The following is a 15,216-nucleotide window of genomic DNA, read 5'->3' on the forward strand; positions in this document are numbered from 1 at the left end:
TGTATAAATTTGTATAAAACACTCTCAGACCTTTTCAGCTCTCTGCCATGTTGTCAACGAGATCATGTGCATTGGCACACCAGCAGGCCCACCCCCGACTTTTACAATGCCGCTTTCTGGGAGGGAGCCCCATCAAACCCCCATACTGCAAAGAAAACCTGACTCTTTTCACAAGGTTTGCTCTGTAATGGTGCTTAGACTGTATGTCAGGAGGGCAGTGCTCACTTTTTTTTTGCATAAAAGTCTCTATTTTGCTGACTCTAAATTATAAAAGTAAGTTCACTACTGGTGGCAATATAATTAAGTAGGCTAGGGTTATGTTTAGCCCCCCACCCCACTGTGATCTCTCACTGCATAACAAAGCACACTGTTTGACATGAACTATTTTCTATTTATACCCTGTTTTCACTGCAACCAATAGCAATGATAGCTGATATTTATTTTAACTCTTTTATTTTTGATATTAAAATATAATTATACCATATTTCCCCTTCTCCCTCCAAATCCTCTCAAATACTGCTTCCCACTCTCCTTAACATTCCTGGCTCCTACTAATGCTACTAAATGCTACTGTATGCACATGTGTACATGTTTAGACACATATTCCTAAATAAAAGTTGCTCAGTCTGTGTAATGTTACTTGTATATATGTTTCTAGGGCTGGCTGTATAGCACTGAACAACCTATTGGCGTGCTTTTGCCTGAGCAAGACCAGCTTTCTCTCCCAGTTTTCCTCAGTTGCCTATAGTTTTATGTGTAAGCTTGGGGCCTAATGGGTTTTTCTCTCTCCGCTTTGGTGTGTCAGTTGGTGTAGTCCTTGATCTGCTCACATTTAGGCAGTCATGTTTGGTGATATTTTATGGGCATAGCTTCTGAAGTACAAGGAGACCCAATCTCACAGCAAACTCCTTGACCCTCTGGCTCTTCCAATCTTTCTACCCATCTCTTTGGCAATGTTTCCCAAGCCTTAGGTGTGGAAATGTTTTGTAGATATATCCCCTGGGACTCGGGTAACTACTATTTTTGAGAGTCCACTATGTAAAGACTGTTTTCCAAGTACTTTGAGTTTAATGATACAATTAATTCCAAGCCCATGACTCTGACTCTATCATCTTATCTCATAAAAACAAAACAACACAACACAAAACAAAAAACCCAAACCCAAACAAAAAAACAAAACAAAAACAAAAACAAACAACCCCCCCCCCTGTATACTCAGAAGTGTTCCTAAGATTCAACAGCAGAAGCCGATCTCTCAGGAAAGCCCTGACAAGCTAGATTTCCTTCCCTTTACTCTTTCGAGATAGTATCTTATGTAGCTGAGGCTGCCCTCAGACTCCCCATGTAGCTGAGAATGGGCCTCCTGCCTGTGATTTCTGACTGTTAAGATTATAGGTCTCTGCACCACAACTTTCTTGATAATCTTGTTTCTTGAAAAGCAATGTAATTTGAAAGACTTTGAAAGACTGTCTACAGAGTCACCTTGATGGATAGGTATCAAAGAGATTCGATAGGCATCAAAGTGATGGGTGTGATTGTAGGATTCTCCGGTATGTTTTCTTACTCTTCTTCTATGAAAATTCTTCTCAATATGACGTTTCCCAGCAGGAATATTCATAGAAATGATGTTTATAATCCTGATTTATGCGACATTAGGATCTATTTCCTTAACAATGGCTTGATGACATGCTCAGCTGTCTTTACCCAACCTCATGGCTTTGAGAAATCAATAGGAGTAGCTGCTAAAGCAGAGTTGTTTGTGAAGACATTTACAATAGTTTTAAGGTTTGAAATGTGGGGTAATTCAAGATTCTTTTTGTTACCCCTGGAAAGTCATCACAGGTGCTTTTCCTTTAATATAAACCCATTTAATTGATTAGTTACTTAATTAATTTTGGGGGGCTGTGTTCGAGACGCTGAATGGCACGTTGCCACCATTCCCCATAGTGTTCGATGAATACTCTCTTAGGCATTTTATACTCATGTTCTAACTGAGTGGTAGAGTTATCAAGAAAGTCATGTACAAAGGCGATGAGCAACATCACAGCCTCCCAGGCTGTTACGTGTCTTCCCTCCCATCACCACCCCAGTTCCACAGGATGTTAACAGTTTACCAGCGCAGAAAGTGAATCCCATAGACCTGCTGCACCGGCCCTGGATGCCGGTTCATTCTAGAGCTGGGGCGAGCACCACTGCCCTTGTGTGGTATCCCCTCTAGTAAAGCCAACTCTGAATTGCTATATTTGTTATTCTGAGGGACGACTTCTGAATGGTTCTTCTGTGTGTCATGAACTTTCACTCCACTTCCAGACTCCCTCTTGCTTCAGCTTCATGCTAATGTTAGAAAGGCTGCTTTGGAGATGAAACCAAGCCGGAACTAGAACTATAGGTTCTGATGAATTGTATCCTTGTTGTTTAAGTTACATCTGGTGTCACAGTGAATAAATAACCTGGACGCAGATGCGACCTGGCTGTGACTATTTGATGATCTGCATCACGGACAAGCAGCCTCCACCCACCTGTCGTAATCCATGACTGCAATGCACAGGCTGACCTGGTCCACATTCTCTGGAGGGATATCGAAGATAATGGCTTCGTTGTACACGGGATTGAGAGTATTTTTCTTTGTAGTTGTTTTCCGTTTTTTAAGTCTTCGGCCCTCACACATCAGAGACACTTTGACATAAGGATCTACGAGAAGGAAGGTCATTTTATTAAAATGAAAGCACCCGTGGTAATGCATAAAACACTGTATTTCATTTTTACTAAATAAGAAAGCATAAGTGAGCTCTTTAGTATTAATAGTTTTAAAATTAAATAACTTACTTTGGGGGTTACAAACTCCTGATCTTACTTTGTCTATTCCTATAGTCATGAGTCTTTAGACTCAGACTTTAATTTTTGAGTAAGTGTTTTGAATGTTTTAAACCCTAGAAAAACGTGTCTCTATATTTTGAGGAACAAAAGGTATTTTGTTATTAGAGTTATATACATACTGGTGCATGCAAGGGGACAACGTTAGTACCTAATCTCAGAAATACTTTTTTTTTAACACCTGAAAGAACATTGGAAGCAAGACCTTTTTTTTTTTTTTTTTTTTTTTTTAAGTGAGCTGCAGCCTCTTGACAAGAGAGTGAGGGCTAGTTCCCCTTTGCTCCCCTACCACAGCTCTGAGGGCATTCTTTGCTTCTCACAAGTTCACAGGTTCCTTTGCTGATGCATATGCCTGCTGTGAGGTAGAATTAGACAATGCCCTTCAAACACAGATGCTTGTGAGGAAAAGCTTTCACATAACGGAGGAGAAATAACTTCAGATTTCAAAATAACTCTGACACTGTTCTGCTTGGTTCAAAACACACAATAAAAGACCAGAATAAACAATAACATGCTGGGCACCTTGTTGACATTCGACAACGTATACTGACCCACAGTTTTTCACTAAGATAAATAATTTTTCTTCTACTTCTCCTTTTCATTATATAGTGTATAAAACTTAATTTGAGGATAAAGTCCCCATTTGAGATGTTGACAGAATGCACATAAAAAGCATATACAATAACTGGTCCCTTCCTTTGCCACCTGCTGGTTTGTATCACTTTATAATTCTCGAGGCAAACACTGCAACAAAAGTTTATGTTCAAAATCATAAGAGGAAGAGAGAAGGAAGCGCCGTGTTTCACTCCTTTGCCAACATTTCTCCCAAGAGAAATTTCCCTCAAGAGTTTCTTGACAGATGGCTTTTGTTTATTTCTTGTAGCGTCTTTAGACATTCCCAGAGTTTACTGGGAAGGTGTCGAGAATGCAAGCGCAATGGCGAGCTTACATTTCATCTGCTTCTCTGAAGAAAGGTAAAGGGATTGTAGTCAATTTAAACGTATCTTTGTATGGTCTTGATTCACAGCTGAAAGTCTAATGATCTTCCTTTGCAAACAGACTAGCTGAAAGCTTGGGGGAACAAAGTGAATCAGGTATTTCTAGATAGATTAGATCAGGAAGAAAGGAGGGAAAGAAAGGAAGAAAGAAAGAAAGAAAGAAAGAAGGAAGGAAGGAAGGAAGGAAGGAAGGAAGGAAGGGAGGAAGGAAAGAAAGGAAGAAGGAAGGGAGAAAGGCAAGGCAAGGCAAAACTAAAGTTCAACGTCAATCCATTAATAGTTTTCAAAGATTTCATTATTTGAATGTTATCTAAAAGGTGATTTATAATATTTTAATTTGTAATTCCTCCTTCTGCTTTCATGTTATCCCACAGCAGAGAAATTATTAAAAGCCATACAACTTTATATGTGTGAAATTATTCGTACAGGAATATACTACCGACTTGTGTGCACACGCACCTGATGACCCAGTGATGTCCATTGCCTTCAGATTTCTGCACTTGATCACTGTCAAGGTCATACGGCCAGCAGTTGGCAAATAGCAAAGGGAGAACATGATTTCCCCCAGGTCTATGCTTTCCTAGAAAGGACATTGATAATGTTAGTAATCTCAAACACTAGACAGTGAAAGAAATATGAAATGGGAGATCAGTGAAAACATTTGCATTAATAGAGTATTGGAAAATTCTAAATAATGCCACCGAGGACTAAGACAACAGGTAACGGAGTTCTTATGAATGGAGTTAGTAAGAAGAGTCTATCGCAGTTGCTCACTTACCATCTGTAACTTAGCAGAGAGGCCCAGACTGCTGATGCCACCCACCGACCACCTTCATCTTGTTTGTCACAATGAACAAAGGACAGCACAGCTTATTCAGAGGCTGAGGCCAAACATAGTAGACACCTAGTAGGGAATTATTCTTCATTTCCTCTCCCCTCTGCATCCACCCAAGTCAGGGAAAATCTCTACACTACTGACAAAATATGCCATATATTACTGACTCTTGGAATCTACTGTGCTGTGACTGGTCAAGCCACTATCTCCCACAAGGATTGAATTAAAACTCATCTCCACTCCACAAATTAAGAGTCACCTATCAAAGTGATCAGTCATGAAATGAAAAGCAAATTTTATTCGTACACCACACCCACACACACCCACACACACACACACACACACACACACACATACATGTCCCATGCTGAAAACCACTTAAGGGATCATGATGTACTCAATATAATTTAAACTCCTTACATTGGCCTGGAGACAGGATGACTGACTATAAGCCCCGATGTGCCTGGAAAATTCTTGATTCACAATTCTCTTAGTGTGAGTTGAAGGGCTTCCTTTCTGTGTCTTCATTAAGCAGCACACTGAAAATCCCTGTACATAAACCCACATTGACTGGATCCGGCCTCTCTAATTCATCTCCCATGTACCAGCTCAGCCCCATTATAAGTACAGAGGCCTCTTTCCTACAATTCAAGTGATGCTTGCCTCTGCTTTTGAAGGAGCTGCTTGTTGAAACTTAACTCACATGTTCAATTGCTTGACTTCTTTTTGCTTTTATTACTTTTTCTGTCTCTGTTTCTCTGTGTGTGTTTCTGTGTGTCTTTTTGTCTTTCTCTCTCGATATATATACATGCACATCTGTCTCTCTCTCTACACACACACACACACACACACACATTGCATGTGCACATGTGTGTACATGCATGTAGAGGCCAGAGGTTGATGTCAGGAATCATCCTTTATTGACCTTCTAGTCTATTTTTCTTTAAGGCAGTGTCTCTCAATCAAACCCAGAGCTTACCAGCACAGTATGGCTAGTTTTGGAAGCCAGCTTTCTCTAGGAATCCTGATTCTGCCTCTCAAGACTGGAACTACTGGTGAATTACCACATCCACCCATGTTTATTTACATTCTGGGGATCTGAACTCAGGTCCTCAAACTTACAAATGCTTAAATCAATGACCCTGAGCTCTCAGCTACTTGACTTCTTATGTGGGATCTGGCTGTTTAGATATTTTTCAATGAGATATCATCCTAAGTTAGCATCTGGCTTGTCCCGTGCCCATGCCCCTCCCATGCTCCTTCCATGTCTCTCCCAGCCCCTTCACAGATTTTTTTATAACAACCACAGCATGGACTTGATTCATTGTCTAAAAGTCCCCTTTGGTTCCCTGTTGTTCATATACAATGTCCAAGATATCAAGGTTCCTGTCCTATTTTCAATGTCCTAGAGAGACATAGTTTATCAATGGCTGTCAGTACTTGAAAAACATTATGGATCTGAGGATTGGACACAGGATTCCAAGAGTCTCTCTACCATACACTATATCCTCAATCATTTTGGTACCATAGTCTTTGAAGGAATGAACAAATGACAGTTATGTGGATAAACACGGACTTGTATTAAATTTCACTTACACATTAGAAATGCCCCTAGCATTCTGGTGTAGATGTATGTGCTATCACTGCATAGCTAGTGAGTGAGCATGTGAAAACTTATGAGTACAATGAGAAGTAAGGATTTCTCTCTATAACGGTGGGTTACAGGATTTGATGAAATCGTTTGTAAAGACAAAAAAAATCGAAGTTGATTCAGTTTGGAGAAAACACATTCCGAAATTCAGTACCCAGGATCACAGAACTGAGTTCTTAAAAGTCTTTTGTTTCTCGGGGCTGGAAACATGCCTCCAAGCCCGATGACCTGAATTCAGTCTTTGAAAAGGACTTCACATGCTAGAGGGAAGCATTGATTCCAGAATCCTCTGAGTTATAGTCTGACATCTGACTTCCACAGTGCCTTTTGGCAAACATGCATCCACACCCACACCCAAAATAAATGAAACACAAAATATTGTTTTTAAATCATTTTTCCCCCTGTGGAATGAAGTCAGAATTTTGATTGGCATCACAGTCAGCCTGTGGGTTTTGTTCAGTAGTACAGCAACCTTCGTGGAATTGATTCCGTGAGAAGCTTCGGAGGGCTTTCCATCTTCTTTGTCTTATCCTTCCTTATACTTTGTATTATCCTTTGATGTGTTAAAGGTTCACTGCAAAGGTCTTTCCTTTCCTGGCTTAGCTGATTCTATCACACCCTCCCTTTTAAATGGGAGTGCTTCCTTGATCTTTTCCTCAGCGTGTTTGTTACTGATACATAGGAAGGGGATTGACTTTTGTCTGTTAGTTTTGTATCCTGCCAACTTTCCCAAAAGTGTTTATCAGCTTTAACAGTCTTCAGGGTCTTTTATGGACACAATCACAGCGTCTGCAAATGGGGATGCTTGAAACTCTTTTCCCCTCTCTATCTCCTTCTCTTGTCTTACAGCTTCCACTAAGACCTAAGACTTCTGAGCACACTGTGAGTAGGAATGGAGAAGGTGGAAAGCCTTGTCTTCATCCTGGCTGTAGTGGAAATGCTTGGAGGTTTTCCCTATTTAGAATACTGGTGGCTGCGGGTTTGTGGGAACACACAAGAGCCCAGATAGTGGAAGCAATTTGGAGCAAAAAAGAATAATGCAAGAGGTACAATCATTCCAATTTTAAGTTATGCTACAAGCCATGTCAACAAAAACCAGCACAGTACTGGCACATCCACTGGGTGAGATCAAGGAGCAGAACAAAGAACCCAGATAAAACCCTACAGCAACAGCCACACGATGGCAACAATCTGCAGTGGAAAAGAAGACATCCTCTTTACTGATGGTGCCGAGAAACACCACGTGCACACGTAGAAGAGCCACACTAAATTCCTTTCCTTTATCCTGTGTGTGATCAAATCCAGACAGATCAAAGACCATGCACCCAGAAACCATTGAAGGAAATGTGGGGAAACATTTCAAGAAACTGACACTAGGAAGACTTTCTGAATAGAAACCCAGCCATGTGGGAAATCAAGCTAAAATCGGACAAGCAAGATCTTCATCAAGTTCAAAACTTTAAGCGTACCAGAGGAAATAGTTAATTGAGCGCTGAGACAGCATATACGGGGAAAAAGAAATCTATGCTACCTACATGTCAAGTGAAGGATTAATATCTAGGATATGCAAATAATGCAAAAAAGCAAACAACCCAACCAGTATTTAATAAAACTAATAAAACAAGCAGACAGCTCCCAAAAGATGAACTACAAACGGCCAATACACGTATAAAAATATACTCAACTTTATAAGCCATTAGAGAAATGCAAATGCAAGGCGGAGGAGATAGTTCAGTAGATAAAGCGCTTGCTGCACAGGCATAAGATTCAGAGTTCTGATCCCTAGAGCCATTGGGCATAATGGTGTGCAACTGTCACCCTGGTGTTCTGACAATGACAGGAGGTGGAGACAGAATAAAGCCTGGAAACGTAAAGGGTCAGCTATTCTATACATAGCTACAAACAAAGGACTCTTTCTCAAGGTGGAAGGCAAGGACCAACACCCAAGATTCTGTTGTAGAGAACATAGAGAAATGAGAACCCTTACATAATGCTGTTGGGGAGTTCAACTAGACCAGCCACTATGGCAACCAGTATAATGGTTTCACATAAAGCTAAATAAAGATCTACCAGCGACCCAGATGTCGCTGATACCATACTCCTGGGTATTTACCCTACGCTCTAAGTCAATGTGTCACAGAGATACTGTACTTCAGTATGTACTTTACACTATTCTCAATAGCTAACAGACAGAACTAACCTAAGTGTCTAATAACAGAGGAATGCATAAGGAAACTGTAGGGAATATGCACAATGGAAATTTTTTTAGTCCACGAAGAACAAATTATGTTATATGTAGGGAAGTAGAGACAACTGGAGATAGTTAAATTAAGCCCCCATCAGGCTGACAGATAAATGCCTTCTCTGATATGCGGTTGCTGTATTTTATATAGATACACAAAGTATTCACACACACACACACACACACACACACACACGCACGCACACACACTTTAAATTAGAGGAATATTTTGTTACCAATTGGTCAATAGCCATAAAGATTATAAACAGTGAAATAATTTTAATAAAGCATTAGGCATTTAACACAGATCAGCATTTGATAGGAGATGCTGTCTTGCTCATTGTTATACTTTGGCAATGAATGGTTCAGTATCTTCCATATAATAAATTCTGTGTATCAAAAACCTGTAGTCAATACCATGTTCATGCTACGTGGAGACAACTTCAAGGTATTCCCACTAAGATCAGATATAAGATAAGGATGCAGACCCTCTTCATGCTTATTCAATATAAGGCTTGAAGCCTTATCCAGAACAAGGAAACAGGAGGAGGAAAGAAAAGGGTAAAATAAGAAAATGGCAGGCTGCTATGCATAAGAGACCCCAAGGGCTCTACCAAAAAACAAACAAACAAAAAACCTAACAACCCCCCTCCAAACCAAACAACAACAACAACAAAACCACAAAATCTCTGGTAACTAAAAATCACCTACAGAAAAGGAAACAATAGAATATTAACACACAGAATCAGTAGACCTTCTCCGTATTAATGATGGATATACTGAAAAGGAAATCGGTGAAACAATCCCATTCATAATAGCCATTAACAATCAAATGCCTGGGAAACAAAAGACTTCTATAAGAAAAATTTCAGACGCTGATGATCAGGGAAGACACTAGGAGATGGAAGGTCCTTCCTTACTCATGGATGGGAATAATCAAAACTGTGGAGATGGCTGTTCTACCAAAGAAACCACAGGGGCACAATCCATAGTCAGACAGGCAGACATACATACCGACGGACCGACAGACAGACAGACAGACAGACAGACACACACACACACACGCCACACACACTTCTTAAAATATATATGAAGGAAAAAAAAAAGACCAAGGATAGTTAAAGCAGTCATTTGCAAAAATACCATTGTATGAGATATCACCATACCTGATTTTAATTTATGTACACAGAGCCGTAGGACTAAAACAGCATGGCCCTGGCACAAACATAGATTCATAGAACAATGAAATAGAAGACTCAGATATAAGTACAAATAATTATGACTACCTGATTTTTTTTTTACAAAGGGTCCAAAAAATATACATTAAAGGACAGACAGCATCTTCATGAAGAGTGTTAGAAACCTAGTAACATGTAGAGGAATGAAACTACAATCATATTATCTTGCCCTGCACAAAACTCAATTTTGTAAATGAGTCAAAGATCCTAATATAAGACCAGATACCTTAGAACTGTTACAGGAGTACAGTTCAACATATATGCTAGGTGTAACATGGGCTTCTAAACCCAAAATGGCAGTGCCACTGGCAATGTCCTAAATGACAGCCCATATTCAACCCAGGCTGCACTCTCACTGGGTAAACAGAAGGACTGCTGCCTAGAGTCAGCCGGCACTCCCCAGAAACCTTGACAAATGGGGTTTTGTTGGTCAGGAAAAGTCATCACTTCTCTTACCTGTCTCCTACAACTGAGTATCTCCAGAATGGACATCTCACTCCTGGTTCACTCACATAAGCCGTCAGCAAATGAAAGCTCCATGCTAGTTCCCAGGCTGTTTTAGATAACATGCTTACTCCCACCACAACATAACCACTTTCTTATAAGGGGCAAGGATCTCCCCACCGTTTTGCTCTTCTTACTGACCCCCAAGAGACAGCTTTGGCAGTTTGAATAGAAATTTCCTTCCACCCGTGGAGTAGTCTAGTTCAGTGATTTCACTGCACCCTTGACTGCAGTGTAAATATAGGTAATGCCTTTCTAAACAGGATTCCAGCCACATGGGAAATAAGACCAACACTCGACACAGGGGACATCATGAAGCTACAAAGATTCTCTACAGCAAAGGAAACTCTTATGGGAGTGAACAGAATGGGAGAAAATCTTTTCCAGTTATATATGAGATGCAGGATTAGCAGCCAGAAGACACAAGAAATTCACCAAACTAAACTCAAAAGAAACAACCCAAGTGAAAAATGGGATTTGAACTAAGCAGGAAGTCCTCGAAAGAAAATTTACAAATGGCTAGGAAACAGTTGAAATTCTTATCTATCAGGGGAAATGCAGACTAAACCTAGTTCAAGATTCTATCTCATTTGATGACAACAAATGTTGGCATGCATTTAGGGGAACAGAACTTTATACACTGTTATGGGAATGCAAACTACTACAGTCACTTTGAAAATCAATCTAGAGGTTTTTTTTCAAAAGACTAAGTAAATCTATCACATGACCCAGCAGTACCAGTCCTTAGCATGTATCCAAATGACTCTATATCTTAATACAGAGATATTTATATTAGCGTATCCAAGCTCATTATCACTCTATTCACAATAGATAGGAAATGGAATAAGTCCATATTTCCAGTTGAATATAAAATGGAGACATGGTGAATGTACACAGTGGAATTGTATTCAGCTCTAAAGAAAAATGGAACGGAAGAGACTTATACTGAATGAGGTAAACTACCCTCAGAAACAAAAACACTCATGTTCTCTCTTCTGTTGGGATCCTAGATTTGGCTCTTCAATTGTGTTTAGCTTGGAGTATCTCTCAAAGCCAGGATGCCAGAATAGAGATGAAGGGCCTGGAGTTGAACTACCTTAAAGGAAGTGGGTGGTAGCACATAGATAGAACAGAGGAGAGGAGATGGCAAATTGGAAGTGTGGAAAGATTCAAATAGAGAGAGGGCTGGGTGGACGCAGGTGTAGGGTATCGAGGTAAGGAGTAATTACCGTGACCTGGGTATGAAGATGAAGAGATGTACTCAGGCGCACCAGGTGTAGTCAGGAAGGTGTTGTGGAAGCTGCTCCGAGAGAAGAATAACGAACAGTCTTATCCAGCTCTGAACCCTGGCAGCCATGATTACAAGATATCCTCTTTGGTGGCATGGTGGCATGAAGTCATGGGAATAGCAACATGATTTTAAATTGAATTTAAAGTCTGCTTCACAAGAGGCAGCTCATGCCTGGTACTATAACCTTGCCTAAGGAGGCCATAGTCCCAAGGCCACCATCTACGACTAATGTTCTGTTAAAAGAACATAAGAGTGGCTTCTATAGGCACTCTACTTATCTTTCTGCCCATAGATTAGTGCAGTCATTGTTCCTCACCAGAGCTACTTCTTATTGTAGTGGACAGAGACTACCACAGAGAACCACAACTGGTCAAAGTCCAGAGAATAACTGAGTGTGTAGTGGCCAGTCCTAAATGGAACATCCGTACCATTCTTCTTGCTCCCAAGCCCCTGGGACCATCTTGGAAGAGGTGGCAAAGAGTCTTTAAGAAAACTGTAATTAGGATATAGTATGTGAGAAAAAAATAGATCTTCAATAAAAGGAAAAAATGGGGAGGGGGAAGAGAGAAGATTACTGCAAAATAGTACCTTCTTGGACATGGTAGGACAGTTATGCCATGATCTAATCTGCCGTGGATGCTTGCACTGGAACAAGTCTGTCAATATCCCAACAGGGAAGGGGGAGGGGGATTATGAGGCTATATCCCTAGATGAAGAACTATTGGCAGCTGATGGCTACTGAGGGCCAGTCAGTTTTCTTCAGAAGTGTGCTCGCTGGTAGGATGGTTATATATTCGTTCACATATGGATATATGTGTTCATATATATATGGAAATATACAGAGGAAACACACATAATATATATATATATATATATATATATATATATATATATATATATATATCAACTTGACCACATCTGTAATTAACTAAAAGTCAAGCAGCTGGGCACACCTTGAGGGATTTTCCTTTAGTGAATTATGCAAAATGGGATTCTTGGCTTTTCCATCCAGAGACAGCCATGGTTGGTACAGAGGCAGCTTCTCCCTCCTTAGCAGATGTGCCCCACCCCTACCACCTGAAATATTGCCCCTTTCACATTTGAGAAAATTGTCCTTCATAGTCTGTTAAGTCATTGGTGTCTTTCTTTGAAGGAGATGACAGACTTGGAAATACTGATATCTCCCAGGGTCGACCTAAATTAGTTTCACCTATATCTAGGTATAAGGCTAAGAGGGGATATCTTATCCCCTTTCGTCTAAAGTCTAGTTCATGAGAAGATGTTTCATACCACTCATGAGTGTGATACCCCATTTAAGCAGAAGTCCGAAGAATGTGAGTTAGAATGGATTTCAAGGCTGTGGGATGATGGTAAATGGGATAGAAAAGTAGCATGGTTTGCTGATGGTTCCGCACAGTATGCAGGGACCACACAGAAGTGGAGAGCAGCAGCATTATAGCTCCTTTCTGAGACAACCCTGAAATACACCACCAAAGGGAAATCTTCATAGTGGGTAGAACTTCAATCAGTATACATGGTCTTACACGCTGTGTGGAAGAAGAACTGGACAGATGTTCGACTGTTCACTTATTCATGGCCTGGATCCAATGGACTCGGTGGATAATCAGGGACTCAGAAAGGCCATGATATGAAAAGTGATTGGAAGAGACTTATGGATACATCCCTCCAAATGGGCCAAGGGTGTGAATATACTTGTGTTCTTCAGCCGAGGTGTTCAACAACCAAATAGATAAGATGACCCATTCTGTGGATAGTCAGTTCCTTTCCCTAACCACCCATGCCATTGTACAATGGTCCCATGAACAAAGTGGGCCATGGTGGCCAAGATGGAGGTTATACATGGACTTGACAGTGTGGACTCACACTCATAAAGCCCACCTGGCTACAGCTGCTGCTGCTGCTGAGTGGCAGGTAGGCCAACAGCAGAGACCGAGACTGAGACCCTGATATGTCCCCTTCTCAGGGTGACATGATGGCAGGTTGACTACATTATGCCATTTCCTCTGTGGAAAGAACAACACTGTGTCTTTAGTGGAGTAGATACTTATTCTGGTTATGAATTTGCCTTTTCTGCATGTAATATTTCTGACAAAACTACCATCTGTGGAATTACAGAATGTCGCATCCACTGTTATGGTATTCTACACAGTATTGAGTCTGACCAAGGAACTCACTTCACAGCCAAAGAAATGTGACAGTGGGCCCATGATCACAGAATTCACTAGTCTTAGCATGTTCTCCATGCTCTAGGTGAACTGATAGAACAATGGAATGGTCTTTGAAGACATAGTTAGAGGGTCAATAAGGTGACAGGAGCTGTTGTGGGGGGTGGGGAGTAGGATTGGGCCAGGCCAGAGTTTTCCAGGTGGCAAATGCTTTGAATCAGCATCCTATATATGGTATGGTTTCTTCTTTAGCCAGGATCTATGAATATAGAAACTAATGGATGGAAGATGAAATGATTCTACTCACTATCACACATAGTAATCCACTATAAAATTTTTTCTTCATGTTCCCACAACTTTAAGTTCTGTTCGACAAGCTTTGGTTTCAGATCATGGGGCACTCCTGCTAGGAGACACAATAAACATTCCATTAAACTGGAAGCTCAGACTCCTGTTTAACTATTTTGGGTTTCTGATGCCCTTAAACCAAAGAATAACTGTGCTCAGATTACCCAGGGGAAATTATATTGATTCTCCACAATGGAGGTAAAAAAGATTATGGGTAGAGTGAAGGAGACTCTTTGGGCATCTCTTGGTGCACGCACGCGCGCGCGCGCGCGCACACACACACACACACACACACACACAGGGGGGTGAGTCATATTCATTCTCTCAGTTCTGTTTCTCTAGTCAACCTTGACCATTAGACCATTTTATATATTTGAAAAAATATATAAAAAATACAAAACCAGAATCATCTAAACAACTTAATGAACAACAGTCCCATGGTTAACTGATCAACTAACTGATCATCTGATCAACTAACTGATCATCTAACTGACTAACTGATCAGGTTGCATCACACAACCTATTGATTTTTCCACTTACTGGTTACTGAGTCTCATCATTCAAAGATTCTTTTCATAGTTTCAAAAATTCTAACAAGAATGTTTAACTGCTAATCAATCTACAACAGGTGAAAACACATGGAACCTAAAGAGACAGTTAATAAAGAGCAGAAATACTAAAAAGTAGGTATAAAGACACAAAGTAGAACAAAGAAACAAATATTCCAAAACCCCATCAATTTAATCATTTTGAATATGGCTATAAGGGGATACACAGAAAAAAATCCCCTAGATACATAGAGGTATATGGTCTTAGCATTTTATTAAAAGTGTAAACAAAGATTAACACAAAATGATGATCTGTGTCATCAAGATAAGAAACTATGTTTTGTATATTCTGCTTCAGTGGAGAATTGTGCACATTTGTTTTCATTCCTTTTCTTTAAGTGCTTAAAGTAAGGCTGGCTTCTGTTGGGCTCCTGAAAATCCACTAATTGTTATGCCACTCCCTGTAGTATTATTGTAAGAATTCCCCTTCTTAGTCCTCTA

The 15,216-nt window shown here is 40.3% G+C and overlaps 1 protein-coding gene across 4 annotated transcripts in view; it reads right to left on the minus strand.

The window, feature by feature from the left end:
• The window catches only part of Syt10 (synaptotagmin X), a 68,267-nt gene that overhangs the window by 14,539 nt on the left and 38,512 nt on the right, over positions 1–15,216 (minus strand). For all 4 annotated transcript variants that reach the window (XM_011245696.1, XM_006521175.2, XM_017316706.2 and 1 more), the window contains 2 exons: positions 4,332–4,452; positions 2,520–2,691 (listed from right to left, as the gene is read on the minus strand). In XM_011245696.1, coding sequence (XP_011243998.1) covers positions 2,520–2,691; positions 4,332–4,452 — 293 coding nt within the window. The remainder of the gene's footprint in view (positions 1–2,519; positions 2,692–4,331; positions 4,453–15,216) is intronic.

The sequence above is a fragment of the Mus musculus genome, chromosome 15 (assembly GCF_000001635.26).
Source record: "Mus musculus strain C57BL/6J chromosome 15, GRCm38.p6 C57BL/6J".
Lineage (NCBI taxonomy): Eukaryota > Metazoa > Chordata > Mammalia > Rodentia > Muridae > Mus > Mus musculus.